This window comes from Cryptotermes secundus, unplaced genomic scaffold (assembly GCF_002891405.2).
Source record: "Cryptotermes secundus unplaced genomic scaffold, Csec_1.0 scaffold84, whole genome shotgun sequence".
In the NCBI taxonomy this organism is placed as follows: Eukaryota; Metazoa; Arthropoda; class Insecta; order Blattodea; family Kalotermitidae; genus Cryptotermes; species Cryptotermes secundus.
The window spans coordinates 73,103-94,872 of NW_019723905.1; the positions used below are offsets into that span (position 1 = coordinate 73,103).

Below are 21,770 nucleotides of genomic sequence, written 5' to 3' on the forward strand. Positions count from 1 at the left end.
TAATCAGATTCACAATCTGTTTCTGTGCCTTGGCACAACAACATACAAACAGCAGGAATGGAGGGAAAGCTCCATGTATTCTCCATCTTTGACATTAGATGAAGTTGAGTGGTGATTTTCACAATCCAGCCTCTTTATTTCTAGTGAAAGAGGTATCTACAGGATAGATGCAGCATGAGTGTCATAGACAGTGAAGATATGGTAGCAAAAAGAAGAATTATTGCCCCTTCTGGGAATCAAATCATAGTCATCCAAGCCTGAAGTCACCATTCACCATTTTATCTGAAGAAATGTAACAATCATAGCTGATACAGTGTTTCTAATTGATATATGAACCTTAAGAAGTCTTACTGCACTGCATTAATCATTGGAAGGTGGAGGATAACACATAAAAGATGACAACAGTGAAATATTACAGAGAGGGGGTTCACTCAAAGAGCAGCCACGGGAAGCAATCAGCTTACTTCGCATCAAGTCCTTGCCACACAATGTGGTACTGTGGTCACAGCAATAAGAGCAAGAAGAGCACTTCTGTTTCAATACTGTTAAGAAAAAAACAAAACCAAGTTTTTCTGATAGCGAGTGAAGAACTTTTACTTCATTGGCATGGCATGGCATTTGTCAGGTAAACTACATCACATTAGCACATTTCCAGCTTATACTGTAACTATTCCATGCACCATGGAAAGACATTTCATATTTCTTCTACACTTTCATGGGGTTTGGCCCTCTGGCCTGAGCAAACTAAGAACAGGAGACAAATAATCCTATAGACTATTCTAGGACTCCTTTAATGGGGGATCAGCATACTGCATGACTTATACTGTTATAATACACAAATAACAAAGGGAAAAAAACAAACATCAATATGCATTATTCCAATATGTGGAAGGTCAAACGCAATAAATTAGATTTACTTTTGAATAATACTGTCTTCTGGGATATACACCATATACTCCATTGAAAGTCAACTGAAGTTTCATAGGAACATATTGCCTCTTTCTTCAGAGTTGAAGAATAAGCAGAGAAAGATACCAGCGTGAAAGCAGGTGGCAAGCAAAGTTCTGTAAACCTAAGGATGGAAGAGATGTTCCTCCAAAATGTCCGTTGACTTTCAACATACTACAAGGGTTATAACCAAGAAGATAGTATTTTTCGTAACCACCATTCTGAAAAGCTGAAATTTTACACAGATTTACTGTTACTAAATAAACTTCACATTTATTTTACAAAGTGAGCTTGAACACAAAATACATTAGTTAAATGTGTGATATTATCCAGAGTTGCCTTAGCTGAGTCATCAGCATGCAAAAGCCACTCAACTATACAATAAGCAATTATGAGCTGACAGCATGAAAAGGAACTGTACACATTACTAAACTACAAGGAAAATTACAATACTCTTCCTTACATTACACATGGACTTATGGCACTGCAACCCAGATAATATTTCATTCTCCATGCAACAGATTTCTTGACACAATTGCCTAAAATGATGCTAGCCTATATCATACATTTCTGTATGTTCCAAAACTTCTACACAATTTAAATGATACAGGAAAATGAACATCTAAAGAACAATCACAAAAGGGGTTCTCATATTCTGTGACAATGCAATCTCCTAGGATAACACACAGATTAATATGACCTGAAAGTCCCTATCAGGCTACATGGTGACAGCAGGAACATAAAAGCTTTACTACAGCCTTTCTAAAATGGTCCTATGAAATAAGGTAATTTGTTGGCTGAAGATATATTTTCTGAAAGCACCCACATTAAATGTTACTGATCTGCCAACATCTGCGCATGGACACAGCTATATTTTAAATAATTCCTGAGAATTCGGCAACTTCCCTTAGTGACCGCCCTCCCCAGCGGAGGGGTTTGAGAGGGGCTTGATGAACCATGTGCTACAACGAACAGTGGAGCCAATAATTATTACAGTCTTCTGCAATGTGATAATGTGTAGTTGGATGGATAAGTACGAATGTTTCAGAGAAATATGCTGCCTCCATCTTCAGGGTAGAGGAGTACGGACAGAGGCAGTTAAGTTCCTCCAAAATGCTGGTACCTATGTACCAAACTATACAGCGTCATATCCAAGAAGACAGTAATCTTCACACTCTTAAGAACCTCAAATCTCTCATGGGTGGAGCCATTTCTATGCACTCTACTTTGCCCACACTTTCTTATAAAGTGACTGTTTATTGTTCTGCGAGCTATGCTATTTTACTGACCTGCAGATTTGTCCAGGAAGTATGCCAACAGACATCTGATGACTGCCTGGTGACTCACTACAAGGACATTACCCTGACGTTCCAGTTCCATTATCACAGGCTCTAATCGTGCTACCAGATCTTCGTAACTCTCGCCACGAGGATATCGGTATGTAAACTTGCTCTGGTCACGTGCTGTGAAGTCTTCAGGATACTTTTCAGCAATCTCTTCATATGTCATCTCTTCACAGATTCCCTGAAGTATGAGATTATAGAAGACTTCACACTTTAAGACCCTGAACGTACAAATGTGCGGGTCAGCACGTTGGGCAGAAAGAGAGAAGAAGAGGTATTGGAATACAAAGAAAGGGAAGAAGGAAAAACAAGAGAAGATGAAATGGCAAATGAAGGGAGGAAAACAGAAGAAAGAAGGAGAGTAAAGTTAAAGGCACAGAAGAGGGAAGATAAAATGGAAAAATAAGAAAGTGGAGGCGAAAGAGGACAATAATGACTTGGATCTGAGAGGGCTGAAGACTTTTATAGTGACATAATTCATGGAAGCCTGCTGTCTTTCACTACTATCATTGTAATGGTCCTTGCATTACATTTACAGCACTGTGCCGATTAGAGGCCAATAATCTCCAACAAAAGACACCCCCGTTTCCATAGTTATTTAAAATGTTGAGTATCATAATATTTTAATAAAACTCAACTAGGAATTTTGCAAGTAGAATCTAAAGGGTTCTGATGATAGCGTACAACACTCAGAATTACATGGGGTTTTGGACTTCATCCATCATCTGGTATTCTAAAAAATGCTAGAGAATATGATGTTTTCAAAACTGAATCTGTTTCTGTCCTCAGGTGACGGGGAGACACCTACGCTGTTGGGTAGATTAGAAAGAGCAAGTCCAGTGATTCAGGTTAGCTCTCTAAGCTGTACTCTCTAGTGCTTTTTAGAATACCAGACAACGGAAAAAGTCCATGAACCCGGTAATTCCAGATGAATTTTACGGCTCAATTAAAAACAAATAACACTGCCTTATAGTCAATATGATAATTAATAATAACAATATCAATCATCATTAATAACAACAATAATAATCTGATTTACATTGGGTCAATTCCATGTTGATGTTCTGCTCTGCTCTGCAAGCTGCTTCAGTTTCAGTAACTGAAAAGTGGAATACAAACTACTAGTAAGGGTTAGTTCAGAGAATATGGATACCCTTACTGCAAGTACCCAATCAAAATTCTAAAATTCTTTGATAGGATACAAAGAAGATATTGAGAACAACTGTCTTTGAAGTGAAGTGGAACGTTCTACAAACAGACATGTTCAACCATAATTAACCAGTAAATGATAATACCTAAGTCAGACAAAGGACAGATGAATTTTTGATGCCCATGGACCATTACATATACTGCTGAATTGTGTGGGCTAAGTTGTATTACATCATAATTGAAGGAAAAAAACTGATGGAATATGTGAGTTATATTTATTAATGACAAGTGTATAGTCTGAGAAGGCTTCAGTGAATGAGCTGGTGTAACAATTTATATGTAGGGAAGTCAAAAATTATCCGCATTGTTTTCCCAATTTATATACACAAAAGTAGGAGTTGAACAAGTACGTCATTTTTCTACATAGTCTCCTTCCTTTTTGATGCACTTGGTCCAGCGGTCCACAAGCTTGCGTATTCCCCTCCAAGAAGAAGGGTTTTGGTTGGTTATGCAAACCATCTCCTTCCTTGTTGAAGCACTTGGTCCAGCGGTCCACAGGCTTGCATATTCCCTCCAAGAAGAAGGTTTCGGTGGGTCACGCAACCATCTCCTTCCTTTTCGATGCATCTGGTCCAGCGGTCCACAGGCTTGCATATTCCCTCCAAGAAGAAGGTTTTTGGTTGGTCGGGCAACCATTTATGCACCGCTTCCCCCACTTCTTTGTCCGTAAAGCAACTTTGAGCGGGTCAAAGAGCTGATAGTCGGAAGGGGCGAGATCTGGGCTCTAGGCAGGGTGTTCCAGCACCTCGAAACCCAATGGTTAATGGTTTCAATGGTCTGGCCGGCCATGTGTTGGCGTGCATTGTCATGCAGCAACAACACTTCATTCGGTAATAGGCCTCGGCGTTTGGTGCGAATTGCTGGTCAGCAAATCCCTGTATCTTGCACTGTTGATCGTACACCCTTTTTCCAGGTAGTCTTCCAGTATAGGCCCTTTTGAGTCCCAAAAAACGGTTAGCATCACCTTTCCCGCGGAAGATTGAGTCTTCAATTTCTTGTCCGGCCACTTTTAAACTTCTCGATCCCCTCATACACACTTCTACCTGGTAGAGCACTGTCCCTGTATTGTGTTGAAAGCCTCCGATAAATTTCATCCCCTGATACACATTCCAACCAGAGAAATTGGATCAGTGTTCTTTGCTCCTCCTTGGTGCACACTGCTAGCAGAGCGGCCATGTTTACACTGTCACAGCATGAAGGAAAATGACGTGATCGATGTCAAACTTCGATCACGTGACCACAGTAGTACCAACTCTAAGCATGCATGTGCAGAATGCAGTGTGATAAACCTAAAGATGTGTTACGGCGAAAGTGCGGATAATTTACGACTTCCCTTTGTATACTTAGACTAGAAAAAACCTCACCGAAATTCCAATGGGAAACTCAGCATAAAACTGGCTGAAGAAACCATTTCTGTGAATGTACAAAATTTCTGCCTATAAAAAACACTGTCAAAAATACTTAGCATCGATAAAGCAGTCTGTAACTTTTCCTTATACCAAATATACAAATTTTGTGATTTACATATACACTAAGATACTAAACTTCCTGTACTGTATCTCTGTCTTGTTGCTGTTAATACTTTTGTGGGTCCTGCACCATCTTATAAATTCGTTTTATTGATCTATATGCATGAAACAGCTTGAGAACCTATGAACCAACTTTCATAAAATTTAATATATACTAAATTTTTTCTACTCTTTTAAATTTCAATGAAAATATTGTCATGTGTTAGTCACTAGACACTGAGTTTTGATTGATTATTGGATTTATTGAACAATTTTGTTCCACAATTACAAATAATTCTGACGCTATCACTGAATCTACACACTTCATAATTCATTACACACTAACATATAGAAAATCCATAGAGTGGCATTATGATACCTAGTAGTTCATATCATCCATACAAATGTAAACTATTAGGTATTAAATACCTACTACACTGATTACACACATACCCAGTAACTAAAAAGTAAAAAATATACAAATGAACACCATCAGAAACATATTACTCAACAACAAATATAACACCAACTTAATTTGAAAACTGCCTCCCCCACAAAAACAAAACACACACTCACCCCTGGCACCAAAAAACAAAATGGGTCACCTTCACACACAGTAGTAAAGAAGTAAAAAGAATCACTAAACTTTTTCAGGACACACAAATATGAATAGCCTTATGAACATAAAATACAATACAAAACACACTAAAGCCCCTTACACAAACAGATAAGTACAAGAGAAGTGGTATTTACCAAGAGAAATTCCTAGATTTTCCACCAAAAATTTTGGTCCAAAATACATTAAACAAACAGGAAGAACACTTAAGATCAGATATAAGAACACATTCAAGCAGTCAGAAACAACAGTAGCAAATCTGGATACTCAAACCACATATTAAACTCAGGATAAGCATATGGAACCATAATGGACACGACAGATATTATGAAAACAGGAAGGAAAGGCAAACATTTAACTACCCTGGAAAAATATTACATCTATAGAATCAATAAGGATAATCTGCATATGCATGATACACATATTGACATGAACAATCCCATATTTAAGACAAGAACTTTACATTAGATATCAGCACACCACCCCGCAGTTACCCTATAAAAACAGAATTAAACACACTAAACACCCATACTAGCTGCATGCACACACCAGGTAAACAAGGGCATATGTGAGCACTAAAAAGAAAATGAACACAGATAAGAATCATATAAAGAATGTCTTCTACATATTGAAGACAAGAAAATCAACATTCACAACACCACCCATGAACTACACAAAATACAAACACACCCACGCTACCATAGATTGTGGTAATAGGTCCCAATAAGATGATTGGATTTAACTGTTTTTATTAAATTTCATAGGGTTGACCTATTTTAAATTTAATTTTAATTTATGATTTTTATTCTAAGGAGTAGCAATAACTAGCCACATGCAATTGTGACATGCAGTACAGTATAACAGATTAGCACAGCGATAGACACCTGATGATGACAACGTATGGCCGAAACATGTCATGAATGAAGAATAAAAGTGACTATAACCTTTTGTTGCATTGGTGATGGAAATACTCGTATGTATTGTATGAAACAGTTGCTTCTTGTAGGCTCAAAGTCCTCTATCTCCCGTTCTTCCCCTCTCTCTTAATTTTCTGGTTTAACTAGGAAATAAATAAATCTGTCTTCACAGAAAAAGTTCGAAGAGTAATATGAGGCACATCAAATATATACTTGTGTGTGTATATATATAATGTGAGTTTTAGGAATAAAGTTAGAAAGGTTCACATTCCTCGAATCTAAATCACACCTCAATTTTTCAACGGGGAAAAAGATATGTAAAATCTGTGTCTTTTATTTGAAGTAATACAGTATAAAAGATTTAGATTCGAGGAATGTGAACCTTTCTAACTTTATTCCTAAAACCCACATTCTATAATTGGATGTGTCTCAAATTCAACGGCATCTTATATCTGAAGTAATACAGTACTATCACTGTTATTACTTATAAATATAATGTCACCGTGTTCTACCTCTTCAATCGCAATACATATTATCGCTTCTCTTATTTGTTGTTTATAACAAAGATAAATTCAAATTAAATTCTGATGTCTATAACATGAATACTAGACAAAAATATAACTTCCACCTACCCTCATCAACTTTATCAGTATATCAAAAAGGAGTCTACTTTACTGGCATAAAAGTGTTCAACAATCTGCCACAAAGTATTAAAAACTTGGGCAATGATACTAAAAAGTTTAAATCAGAGTTAAAGAATTATCTACATGCTCATTCCTTCTACTCTTTAGATGAATACTTCAATGTAAATAGAGAATGATGTAAAATTAAGTTATATTAATTTTTAAGCTAAAATTGCCTGTACTTATGTATGTAACCTTTTGACTTGTTCTGTATCCAAAGGTACTAACCTGCTTAGGATTTATAGAATGTAAATAAATTCAATTCAATTCAATTCAACAAACTGATGAAAATAGGTGGCCAAAGATACTCTGAAATGACAAACCTACTGGATAGAACAGCAGGAAAATCAAGGAGACATTGGAACAATGATTTCAAGGCTGGTACAAGCAATAAATTTAACCCAAGAAGATAGAAATACACCTGATAAAAATGTTAATACTCACAGCATCTATTTCATTGAGAGCTTTCCAGCGTTCCTGCGGTGCTGGAATTGTTGCTACGGTCTGAATGGTTCTCTTGAGCCATGACGTCCACACTCTAAGTCCTGTTATTTCTTGTTGCTGAATGTAGTTCGCTAGTGCAGTTGCATATAACTTCCCTCGATAAGAGAGATCTGAGTCTCCTCCAATACGTCCATCAACATTCATGTCACTCTCACCATGCTTTTTAAACAAATATTAGATATTATTAACATGTGTAGTAATATTAACTAGCGCAATGTATACAGTTATCAAAGAAATGGAGACAAACCACTTACCCTTGACAGATAGATTGTACGAGGTGTAATGTGAATATTCATCAGGTAGTAGACAATACGACTCTGGATATGTCCCTCATGCTTGTGTACCACTACCTTCTCGCCTGTATGCAAATACAGTTTCTCTTAAAACGCAAAAAAAAACACTCTAAACAAAGATATATGTGAATTACATCATTAATGTAATAAAGCATTAAATTTGAATTATTTCAGTTCAAATATAAATTAAAAATAGTTATAAATTTAATTTTTATTGGAAACTGATCACAAAATTTTATTTTATTAATCAGCTTTCTTCAGTATTTTAGCAAGAAGTGGGCAAAGAATGTAACTGTATTAAAATGCTGTATGTACTTTCTGCTTCTTTAACGCCTGATGGTTCTACATGTCCCACCTGCTTCAAACCCCATGGCTTGAGTCCGCAAGTGAACAATGCCGACAAAGCGACCGCCGCCTGTCAGTGAAGTTTTTTTTTTATTGCTAGTGGGGTTGGACTAAGTCCCTTGTACTGCAGCCACTTCTGGCCTATTGTACCAGCCTCGGATGATAGGTGAGGGTGATTGTTGAGCAATTGGTGGAATGAAGATTTGTAGGGGAAACCGAAGTACTCGGAGAAAACCTGCCCCAGCGCCACTTTGTCCACCACAAATCCCACTTGACCAGACCCGGGATCGAACCCGATCCGCCGCAGTGGGAAGCCAGCGACTAACCGCTTAAACTATGGCGCGGCCCTGTCAGTGAAGTTAGTGACAACTTTAGCAGACAAAGGGTGTCGCGTGGTCAGTGCAATGGATCCCCACAGCTGTTAAATTCGGTTTTCCAGACTGGAGCCGCTATTTCCTTGAAATTAGCCGCTCAATTATCCTCACAAGGCTGAGTGGACCCCGTTCCTGACCCACTACTTCTCAGAAAATATGGTAGCGCCAGGAATTGAACCCTGGATTTGTAGCCAGGAACTCTGACCACTAGACCACAGACATGGTCATCCCACCTGCTTTACCATACTAAAATTTTGCATTCTGCCCACAGAGTATATTTGTGTGTTCTGTATGGTTCAAAAAAAAAAAAAAGTAAAGCTATCCCTGTACCAGGCCGTGAAGGCCCATAGGGTTGTGAGACGTTGAGGGTCCCACATTATCTAGACAATCGGCTCAAAGATGGCAGCAAGGCTGTCAGCACTGGCCGCGCTTTACTCCCCAGGAAAATTATTTAATTAATTCCTGGTACTCATTTCTGTTAGAGGCTGAGTGAACCCCAGGACCACAGTGCAGCTGGAAGGATTAGGTCAATTGAAAAAAAATCCAATGACCTCACTGGTACTTGAACCTGCGACCTTCCGGCTTGTAGCATAGCCCCTCAACCAACTACACTAGTTCTGTATGATTCTCACAGGAAACTGTGACTGTTTCCCTAAATAGCACTAAGTGGTTCATTTTTGTAGCAGACACATAATAATGTGTTCCTTGTGAGGTACACGCTGAATTTCTCTGTATATCATTCAGAAGAAATTCAGTCATTAAATGATTAACACTTGTTTGACTTGATTTCATGTTAAATAAAAATGAAATGATGCTTTGGAACAAATCAGCAAAGACACTGTACTGTATTTACCTGACTATAAGATATGTTTTCGAAATTTCATCTTAAGGAGGAGGAGTAGGAGGGGGGGTGGGGGGCTATTTGAAATCAAACATGATAAACAATTTCTGGGAAAGCTAGCTATCTGAATCATTAGATTTTCATTACACATCTGCATGCAATATATTCAGTTCTGCATTACTGCAGCTGTCAGACTGTAGCTATTTGCTGTTTTGTGGAACATCCATAAAAAGACTGTCCATATTTCCAGTGTGAATGCTTTGGCTCAACTGGCTTTGCAACTAGCATTGCTATACAGATGTGTGACTTTATATGCCACATTTTCCACACACCGTTTACTTGTGGATGCACAGTGATCTTCTGTGGTGGGTGTGGAGAGACTGCACGGTGGTGTCAGGTAGCAAGTAATTTGGTCCATATTCGGTAATGTCTCACAAGTTTCTGATTATCCCTGGCATTTTACTTTCACTTGTCATTCACACATGACAGGGAGGTAGTCATTCTGTATCATCAGCTACTTTGTGTCAGTTGTTTATTCTCTTGTACAGTTTCATTGCATTTCTATAGTTTGATTTCTAAGAAAATTATGTGTCAGCAAACCATAGTGCACACTTAAGTGGCCATTCCATGCATAACAGAAAGACATTAAATGCTCATGCAAGGGATTACTCTGCTAAGCCCATAATATTATGGACATGATTCAACATGGCGTCCATGCTGCATCCATATTCTTATGGGCACAATCTTTGTAAACATGGATCATCCAAAATTCACTTTCTGAATGTACTTCCATCTATTGCCAACATAATAAAATAAAAGGTAGACCTATTTCTGTGTTTGTATGCCACCTGTAAACGAATTTAGAAATTACTGCATCTAGCAGGGGAAATATCATACTCCACACACCACCTGATCTTGGCCATGTCAGGAATAGTTAAAATACATCTACATCACATCTTCATCATGTCAGATAAGATTCAGTATGCACGCCCTGCTCAGATTTCTACACAATTTCCAGCTATTTTCATAAATTAGCATTACAAAATTAATTCAGCATAGGGGGTTATGCTAGGCTTTATTTACTCAGCAGTGAAAAGGTTAACCCTAATACTAAACAGTGATGCATAACTGCTGTTATTCATTACTGATGCATTTCATGATGACGACTGTGGGATACACCATTTAGGGCCATAAAAGAAATTATGACAGCACTATGATACCGCAAATAACAGAATTTATACAATACAGAAGCTAATGGAAAGAACATGAGAGGATGAGCTCTCATGGGATCAACCCCCCCCCCCATTAATATCAACCAAAAGGAAAAATGTCTGGGAACTTCCCTAAAATGATTGAAGGATTCTGCATTGTAATACCTGCAATGGATCTCCATGGGAAAGAATGGTGATATATTATTCATTTCAACAGATTTTACGTTTAAAGTTTTTGTAGTACTTGTGTCTATTACCAGTAGATAACAGTTTAATAAAACACATGACTAATATCATAGGAGTCAAAATGAAACCATGGGGCATTCAGGTTCCACAGATTCCTTCATTCTCACAAACTGCATATGATGCCAGTTTTAAATTAACATTATCAGGAATACCAAAGAGACTACTAATTGTGGAATTACTGTATATCTAAGGTCAATGTGTAGTGATGGAATTTTATTATGATAAGGCAAAACATTACATTTTCTTAAATTTTGCCACTGGGTAGAAATGTCATCTTATATTCAACACTGTTATTGTATTGTATTCCAAAAAATGCAAATATAACATCCAGATTCTGACAACTCTGCAAATATTAAACTGAAATGGATTGGAAGATCAAAGTAGAAGTGGAGATGAAGTTCCAAACAGGTTGAGGGGCCTAATTCCTGGATACCAATGATGAAAACACAATGGTTGTGGTGAATCCTATGCTGTTTTGTAGTTAATCATCCTATCAACAGAGTATGACCATTTATATTTCCTGCAATCCTGACATAATTTTTAACTTCAAATTTCATACGGACATTTCATGCAACAATTTAGTGGCGAATTTATTTTTGGTTTTGTTTACTGTACATTATGCAACAATATAATGATTTAAAATTAAATCCTTTTAAAATTTGTCACTGCACTACATGTTTCAGTCTACTTGGCCATCATCAGGTGCACTGAAATTCGGGGGAACAAGCGTGCCTTCCGGGCTACAGCAATCAGTGTTCATGTTAGTATTTTTTTTTCATGGAATACTTTTAAGTTGTATATTTTTAAGGCGGATAAATGTGTACTTACTTTTTGCTATGTCTGTTGCTTATTTTGTGTGCAGTGTGGATGTTATGAGTGTGTGATGTAACTGATTCTGTTTTATACAGGGACTGGCGTGTGTGCTGCTATCTGCTGTAGTGTTTTGAATATTGTGTAATAAGTACTGATGTATGTCATTCACGTGTAATCTGTCTTTACTGATTTTATATATATGAAATTTTTCTAACATGTTCAAATGTTTTCCTCTTTTCTCTATTTTATAATGTCCACTGTGTCTGTTATAGTGCCATTTGAATGTCCTGTGGCCAAAACATGAACTTAATATCCGGAGTTGCCATTATTACTTCTAACTGCCTTTGTATGTTCTTTATATCCAATCTGAAATGATCTACCTGTTTGTCCTATATAGTTCGATGGACAGTCTAGGCATTTGATTTGCTATACGACACTTTTTTCATATTGTGATATGCATCCTGAAAGCTGGAACAGTCCATTGCTAGACAACGGGTTGCTAGGCAGGTATCTCTGGCAATGGATAGGATTGTGGGAAAACCAAACCACTGCTACGAAATTAACACATACTTTCACTGCAATGGATATGCAAAAAATGAAAGAGGAATGGTTGGAATTGGTAATCTCTACGAGTACTTGGTTCATTCCAAAGCTATAAAGGGGGACACATAATTGATTCAGAGTTCAGTTCTAAGTGAGCCATGATTCATTTCCGTTGTAATAGAATTCAGAAGGCAGTTCAACAGTTCAGTCTTCAGGTGTGGAGTGTTAACCAGTGGACAACAGAAGTTGAAGAACTGGCTGATTCGTAAATCAGAACCAAGTCACAACAGAAGAGAAGACATTCTTAGTCCAGTAAGGAATGGAGCGAGTTTTAGGCAGTCACTGATTACGAGCTGCTATGATTGATTTTAACTGTAAAGAAGGTGGCAATAAATCCAATCAGCCAATCCAGAATCTGTTACTACTAGTCAAGGAACCCGACATGTGACAGTATTTATCTACTTCTGAGTGTAATTTTATGATGTTCTGTATTGTGTTCCACGTTCTGAATGTTATGTTTATTGGTGTTTCTTTAGAGACCTTCGTTATCTTCATTTCTTTTCCAATGTATGTGATGGTAGCCCATTTTTTCTTTTGATGTTGCATGCTATGCCGGCAGTAGTTTAACTACCAGTAGGGTTACCCATTTTTTTTAATTCGCTTAGTGGGGGGGGTGGAGTCCAACTGGGTCCACTCAGCACAGCGAATGGAGAATTTGGTGGAATGAAGATTGGCAGGGGAACCCGAATAACTCGGAGAAAACCCGCCCAAGCGCAACTTTGTCCACCACAAATCCCATTTGACCTGACCCAGGATCAAACCTGGGCCACCATGGTGGGAAGCCAGTGACTAACCGCCTGAGCTATGGTGCGACATTTAGGGTTACCCATGCTGGAAAGGTCAAAGAGTAGAGTCCAGACTAAGAGAGATACCGTGGTCCTCCAGGTTGGAGGTTGGGCATGAGGCTAACAACCTCATCCTGTAAAAAGAATTTTGTTCAGAAACCTAACAACCAGCCTCGGGTCATCATGCGTGGATCCATGATGATGTCTGTGTGTGTTTTATGTATATTGAGAATTCTAGCTTTGGTTTCTTTCAGTGTATTGTGAGATCGAGGAAATTAATGGAGTTATTTCTTTCTCTAGGGTGAATTTTATATTGGTCTGATGCTTACTGAATTCCATTAAGGTTTATTTATGTTTGTTTTCTATTGGTTATAAATTATAAGGATGTCATCTACATATCTATAGTATCCAGTTTTAGGATTGGATATATCTGTTTCTGTTGCATGGTGTTGGATGTACGTATGTTTCTGCCAATGTTACAGATGTTGGAGCACCCACTGCTAATCTGTCTATTACCTTGTAATACTGTTGCTCAAATTGAACATAATTCTGTTTTGTTAATGTTTTTAGTTTATGTATTTTTTCTTTTCACTTGCTTCCATCAATTTTTGAGTTACTATTTAATATATTTATTATTATGTTTATCATATCTAATTTTGGCATATTGGTGTACAAATTCCTTATAATCTAACAAACACATTTGCATGTTGTAACTGATTTCCATATTTTATTAAGTCTATAATTAAATGGCCAGAGTTATGAATGTTGTTAACATACAGCAGACATAAGTATTTGTGTAAGAATTGTGACAGATGTTTCACTAATTCATACACAGGTGTGTTTGTCCACTTGATTATTGGTCTAATGGCTATATCTTGTCTGTGCAGTTTTATTGTTGAATGTGCTGTTGTATCCGAAAGGATAGTTATGGGATATTCACATAGACTGAGTGGATAGTCTGTGGTTTGGGATCGTTGGAACACTGAAGAATTGAAATTCAAGTCTTCAGAAGTCAATTGTGAGGATAATTAGATAAATGTGTTGAATGAAACAGTTGTACAGGTTTAAAATAGGTACATTATCAAGTAACTGGGTGATGAATAAGCAGAAAGACGTGAATGAATTCTGCACCAATGAGGTAGGAATTGGCGGGTAGCAATAGGTAGCCTCCAAGAAGCTGCTGAGCATAATACTCGATGATGAACTGAAGTTCACTATAAACACATGTAGTGCATGAAACGAGTGATGATACGTAATTAAACTGGCAAGGAGTCTGACTGAAGTGAACAAGTCCAAAGTCTAGTGTGATGTCCACTGTGGCTGACACAGCGTGAGTTTATAAGCATTTCCTTTGTCTGCTTTGGTTATGGTGAGTTTATTTGTTGATATCTTGTGCTTTTATATATGTTATTGTTTCAATGGTGAATGTCTTGTACATACTAGCCACATTACAACATTTTCTTTTTATAGTGAATCTAACAAACTTGTATTTAAGGCTTCAGGGCTAACATTGCTACATTGCTATTTGCACCAAAATCTTCAGGAATCAGTCAGCTTGTGAGTACATCCTGCCATGATGCAGTATACAATACAACATGTGCTGTGCTGTGCTATGAGAAGTACGGGAGTTAAAACTGACACTTCATTCTGTGATTAGCTGCCAGTTACTACATGCTACAGGAGGCTGGACATACCTGTGTTGTATATTTTCATAAAGCTCAGATCTGATTCTTGCTTCTCATCCAAAGCCATGTACTTCTCCTGATAGTGTTCAATCCTCTGTAGGAAGTCCCTGAGTGCCATTTCTGTGTTCATGTTCTTATAATCAGGGCTGTTCACTTTCACTTCCTGTTTGTGAATCAGATTAACAGCAAATGTAGTATCTGGTGCCAATTCATTTGGAGTATTTAAAAACTCACACATATCATGACTTTTTTTTTTCAGAAAAGTGTTTTAGCCCTTTACAATTCTTCAGTATTTTAAAAGAAATAAGAGTCCGGTAGTAACTTACCATAATGTTCTGTTCTATGATCTGTGGATCATCACAGACTGACTCTACAAAGAAAAGCTTGAATCCCATCTTATTCACAACAATCTCCTTAATCATTTGCCGGCGATCCCATGTTGAATTGGTGGCATCAAACACCTGACAATAGACAATGATTATTTACTTACTTACACATGGAGCTGAGCCCTTCTGGAGGAGCTGCCAATTCTGCAGCTACTCAAGAATTTCCCAGCATTTTATGGAACCCAAAGGTTCATTACTGTGTTCACAAGAGCCCTCCACTGGTCCCTTTCCTGAGCCAGATCTATCCAATCCATACCATCCCATCCTATATCTCTAAGATCCATTTTAATATTATTGACCCACCTATGCCTTGGTCTTCCCTGTGGTCTCTTTCCTTCTGGCTTTCCCACCAATATCCTATTTTAATTTTAATTAATTTTAATTTTGCCTGTGGTTCTGTATGGGTGTGAAACTTGGTCTCTGACATTAAGGGAGGAACATAGACTGAGGGTGTTTGAGAACAAGGCGTAGAGGAGAATATTTGGACCGAAGAGAGATGAAGTGACAGGAGACTGGAGAAAACTGCATAACAGAGAATGATTACAAAATCAGAAAGAAATTTTGGGAACACCTAGACATAGGTAGGAGAACATTAATACGGATTTTAAAAAGACAGGATGGGAAGGTATGGATTGGATTTATGTGATTCAGGATAGGGATCAGCGGCAGGCCATCGTGAACATGGTAATGGACATTTAGGATCTACAAAGTTCTGGTAATTTCTTAACTAGCTGAGGAGCTATTAGCTTCTCAAGAAATATTTTGTCAGTAAGTATGAAGAAATTCTGGTATTCAGTATTTATTTGCAGTTTCAGTATGAACATCATCTGAAACTGAAGGTTTTATTATCACTCACATCTTTAAATTTTCTCATTATATAGTCTATGCTCATGCAACATATTCCCCAGATAATTTCCAATATATAATCATCCCACACGCACGCAAGCATATGCACGCAAACACACACAATACAGGGTGGGGTGTGAGGATGTGATGTATTTCATCCTTGTTGCAGATAACTGGTTGGAGTGGGGAAAGCGAATATTGTGCAGTTTAGGGTAACAGACATGGAGAATTGGACAGTGAAATACTGAGTCTTCACTGAGAGAATTTATTTTGTAACTAAGTCTACTGTGACTGTACAAAGACATTTTCAGTGTTAGTTTGATGCCCCAAATAATGTCAGAATTCCTTTGCATAATGCCACTTTAAAGCAGGTTTGAAGATTTCAATGTTTATGGAAGTGTAGCGAATACGCCTGTTGGGCCTGCACATTCTGTTTCCACACCAGGGAATGCTGAATGAGTGAGAGCTGTAATACAGCAGAGTCCAGTGCACTCAACAAGGTCACCTTACACATGTCAAGCAGGTCCATTAAAAAGATTCTGCATGAACACTTGAGAATTCATCTGTACAAAATCAAAGTAACTCATGAACTGAAATAACAAGATTAAGTTTCTGATATAAACTACCATAGACAGTTCTTAGACCTTGTGGATAATGCTGAAATCGTTTTTGGATGTTTAAATATGTCAGGTAGGGCCATTTCCATTTGTCTGGCTATGTAAACAAATAGAATTTCAAGTACTGGAGGGACAACAGACAATCCTATGAAGAACCATGAGAAACCTCTCTGTAGTGAAAAGGTAACCACATGCTGTGGTCTGCTGTGCTGTACACATCTCTAGCTATGGAAACTGTAAAGGATAAGGTAAAGGGTGAAAAATGTATTTTTTTAACAGGTTGTTGTAATGGCCCTCATGACTAGGCAAACTATGACTTTACTTGCCCACATTCCATCCAGGAAATGAAGGACCATGTTACAGAGAAAACTGGAAGGATTAATGGTGCTTTATTAGTGAAATATGAAACTAAAATTTTCTTAATATACAGGTTGTTTCATGACTTTAGGGTATAACTGCAGGAGGTGATTTCCTAGGTCTTTGTGATCAAAAAAGTTCATATAAACATGTGTCCGATTTTGGACGGTTCCGGAGTTATGACCGTTTTAAACTCAGAATAGAAGGTAATGATTACTGACAATAAACAGAACAAAATAATAAACCAGCATAATACATGATAGATTTAAAGTATAAATGTAAAGTTAAGTTCGTGAAATTACCTTTAATTTGAATTGCTTGGTGCCTAAAGCTGATTTTCGAAAATGTCACCGCTGGGTGCAACACAGGCTGCCGCTTGGTTGTGAACCACGCTGGACATACCAACCCACCCCGCTCTTAAGTGTCAAGATAACGAGAACGCTCTGTCTGTAGCAGGCTAAAAATAGCGACCTGTCAGCTGACAGACACGGTTCATACAAGGGCGTGTACGGGAATGAAAAAACGGTCATAACTCCGTAACCGTCCAAAATCGGACACATGTTTATATGAACTTTTTTGATCACAAAGACCTAGGAAATCACCTCCTGCAGTTATGCCCTAAAGTCGTGAAACACTCTGTATGAGTGCAAGATTTCAATGTTAAATATTGAGATATGGTATTTTTAAATTGTTTCTTACCTTGTATTTGGGATAAGTATAATTTCTTCTATCTTGTGATTGTGGAACTGATGTTAGGAAGTCTGGTGTTTAGGTAAGGTAATGTGATCTGGTGGGATGGTGTTTACTTGTCAATATGATTCTTGTACAGGGTATATATACTATGTATTTCTTTAGTATTTTCAGGAACACAAACAAGGAGAAAATGCAATTATATACCTACAAGCCAACAACACACATACTACTTCAACACAAGGTAAGGAAAAAACATACCCCTTCCCAAAAATACTGCATATTCTCATAAAAAAGTGTGTTCACATTCCAGACCATGAAGAATCCCCCAAAATATACATCAGTAGAAGAGACACATCTACACACAAGTATGACATTCAGACAAACATAAGAAAATTTTTACATATGTTCAATTTGAGTGATTTAATATTTCAACAGTTAATATTTAATCTTAGAGGCAAACACACCTTTTTATATATAACAGCATTACATGCTACTAAAAAAACAGTATTCCAAATGCAAACACTGGCCAATGTAGGAATACCAGCAGATGAATATAAGTGAATGTAAAAAGTCAAATATCTGGTGATGGCTTAATGAACTGAAACATGTAAGAAATGATGAACATATAGTATGTCCACACTACTACTGTGGTGATGGAATAAAATAACGAAATTTCACACCCTGAGATATAATATTCTTATTTCAGTTTTGTTTATAGCAGTCCACTATGGCCCTGACTATTTTACGAAAGTTCACTCACATTCCTTTCCACCACAAATACATACTCCAGACAGAAGTGAGAATGAAGTCCAGTATTAAACACAGATTATTTTCTGCTCAATGTATAAGAGGGACTCAAAAGATAAGCAAGAACATACACATGATGGTACACTGATTGCAGAATCATTCTTAATGGCTTAAGCAATGTAAGTATGTGTTAATTCTATGTAATACATTTAAAAGTGATATATGTAAATAATATGTTTTCCATCTAACTACTCAACTAAATTTTCAAACAAAATATAAAATACATTTAATACTAATTTACTCACTCACCTGATATGAAAGGGGCACTAATCTGGTACAGAGATGTTTCCAAGACAAATATAAGCACTGGGGTTTGGGCATATGGTTATGGTACAAGGCAGAAGCTTAGCTTCAGCCTTAGGAAACACACACAGTATTCCAGGCAGAAATGTATGCCATCAAGGCATGCACAGTAGAGAATGTAGACAGGCACCATCAAAACAGAAATATCCATATTCTATCGGATAGTCAAGCTGCAATTAAAGCACTTGACAATTACCAAATCAACTCAAAACTGGTTCGGGATTGCCATGAGTCCAGTGTGAAACTGGCTAAACATAGCATAGTTCAACTGAAACAGATGCTTAGTCATGAGGGTACTGAAGGTAATATAACTGCCAATCAACTTGCAAAATTGGGATTTAAATGTCCTCTCATATGACCTGAACTGCTTTGTGTCATTTAAGCAGGAACTGCCAAAAAGTCTGTCAGGGACTGGACAACCAGAGACCATAAAAAATACTGGGAGTCCTAAACAGGACTCAAACAGGCAAAGGATTCCTATGACGATGCTCCATCAGAAGAAACAAGGAATGATTAAAATGGAAACTATTTACTGCAGGTGACAGGACTACTTACTGGATATTGTCACCTGAAAGGATACCACTTCCAAATGGTACTGATGAATGGTCCCATTTGTGAATGATGCCTAGAAAAAAGATGAATCAGCCATACATATCCTATGTAACTGTGAAGCCATAGCTTAAGATTTCATCACCTGGGTCACTATTTTATGGAGCCAGGTGATCAGCAAGACACCCCTGTAAGATACTACACTTTGTTCGAAGTGTAGGATTGTTAAAAAAGGGTTGACATAGAGGCATATGAAGAGGATCACTGAAGGTCTTGGTGCAAGGGCTGGTCTAGGCCTGGCCTTTATGCATTCATTCAATTTACTCATTCAATAACCAACCAGATTCTGGGTCAGAAATGAGGTGAGGTGATAATGCGCTGCCCGCTCAGGGCCATTGCATGTCTCTGGGGGAGGTGACAGATGAGTATGAAGCAATGGGAGAATGACACTTAGGAGAGGAAAACTGAAGAAGCCCACAGAAAAACCAGCTCCCATGCCATTTCATCCACCATGAATCTCCTGTTAAGTCACGCAGGATTTAATTTGAGGCTCTGTGGTGAGAAATCAGCATCTAACTGCCTGAGCTACCATTTATAAATTCAAATATTTGGGAGTTTATGANGTGACACTTAGGAGAGGAAAACTGAAGAAACCACAAAAAACCAGCTCCCATGCCATTTCATCCACCATGAATCTCCTATTAAGTCACACAGGATTTAATTTGAGGCTCTGTGGTGAGAAATCAGCATCTATCTGCCTGAGCTACCATTTATAAATTCAAATATTTGGGAGTTTATGAACTGTAAAATCTGGTAAACTAGACATTCAAGGAGATGTGTGCTACATACTGTGGCATATTTGGTCAAAGCAAGAATCATGGAGTCACAATGGCTGGCCATTACTAGGCAGTGGCCTGTAAACAACAATAGAGGAGCGGTGCTGTTAGTGCAGTCCATGCCAATGGCTGCGCACACAACAATGGAGTAAGTTATGCCATCGCTGAGCAAAAATGCACTGCAATGGAGAAATGGTGTTCAACAACAACAGAGGAATGGTGCTGTTTGTGCAGTCCATGCCAATGGCTGCGCACACAAAAATGGAGAATGCCATCGCTGAGCAAAAATGCACTGCAATGGAGAAATGGTGTTCTATATGTGTGTCCATGCCAAGATGTTACAAGCAAGAAAAGTTATGAATTGCAGTTGGTTAGATAACCACAGGGGTTACATTGTAAGCTGGTGCTGTAAGAAGCTGGTAGCTGAGGCTGCGGGCAGTTAGGTAACCCAGAGGAAGGGGAACGTCCGCCACTGAAGCAGCTACCAAACAACACCTAATTAAGACTGTAACAGACTAAGAAGACCCAGTATGTCCTAGAGTGATTTGTGAAGTGTGTAGAACAGCAAGAACTTAATCCTTACTTGCACTTATGAGTTGTAAGAGTTCAATAAATCTGATTACCAACCCAAACCCCAACTACAGTCACTAAAATCATGACACTATTTAATGTAATGTAACTCACCGCAACCTCACCACCATTTTCTAGCCAGGAGCACACATCGTGCAGAGCATCAATGGCACACTGCGTCCGGATGGCCATGGCCTCTCTGTTGTCCGGCCTGAAGAATTCGTGACTTTTATATGCAGAGGTTGCATGTCGTCTGTATTCACCCAGATTGAACACTGACCAAGAAACAAAAAAGCATCAGCCACTGATTGTTTAACTGAACTACTGATCTGATCAATTAAGCAATTTAGCCATCAACAGGTGTACTAAATACAAGGCAAACCACCTGTTCGATGTGTTGTCTCTGCAAGGCTGTCTGAAGACAGCCTAAAAATTCCAGAAACAAATTTTAATTATCCACAATAATCTCTGCAAAGTTATTTGTTTATAGTGGCATTACAAAGGCTGAAACAAAACAGTAAAAAGGAACAAGAAGGGTAAATATCCATGACCACAGATCAGCAGTAATGACAAAACACAGAAGTAATCTGGTGCCAACTAAAACAACTAATTAATCAATCAATTATCTGAGCAATTTGTTATAAGATTTGATGTTTTCCAATGCTGGTATCATCCACAGGTCTCTCTGGTGTCACAACTTAGAAGATAATAATCTAAACACTTGCTGCTGTGAACATATAAAATTATACATCTCAGTAATCTCTATGGGGAGGCTACACTACAAAGACTTTGATCCTGATGATGGGGAAGACGATGTTCCCTGAAATGCTGTTGTCCACCTACGTCCCACAGTCCGGAAATCCACTATCCTAACTACAGTAA

The 21,770-nt window shown here is 38.0% G+C and overlaps 1 protein-coding gene across 4 annotated transcripts in view; it reads right to left on the reverse strand.

Moving 5' to 3' along the window:
* Positions 1 to 21,770, reverse strand: part of LOC111861926 (6-phosphofructo-2-kinase/fructose-2,6-bisphosphatase 1) — a 159,914-nt gene that overhangs the window by 17,768 nt on the left and 120,376 nt on the right. For all 4 annotated transcript variants that reach the window (XM_023846893.2, XM_033750503.1, XM_033750505.1 and 1 more), the window contains 6 exons: positions 21,003 to 21,163; positions 15,251 to 15,385; positions 14,934 to 15,087; positions 7,983 to 8,086; positions 7,669 to 7,887; positions 2,238 to 2,472 (listed from right to left, as the gene is read on the reverse strand). In XM_023846893.2, the coding sequence (XP_023702661.1) occupies positions 2,238 to 2,472; positions 7,669 to 7,887; positions 7,983 to 8,086; positions 14,934 to 15,087; positions 15,251 to 15,385; positions 21,003 to 21,163 (1,008 nt within the window). The remainder of the gene's footprint in view (positions 1 to 2,237; positions 2,473 to 7,668; positions 7,888 to 7,982; positions 8,087 to 14,933; positions 15,088 to 15,250; positions 15,386 to 21,002; positions 21,164 to 21,770) is intronic.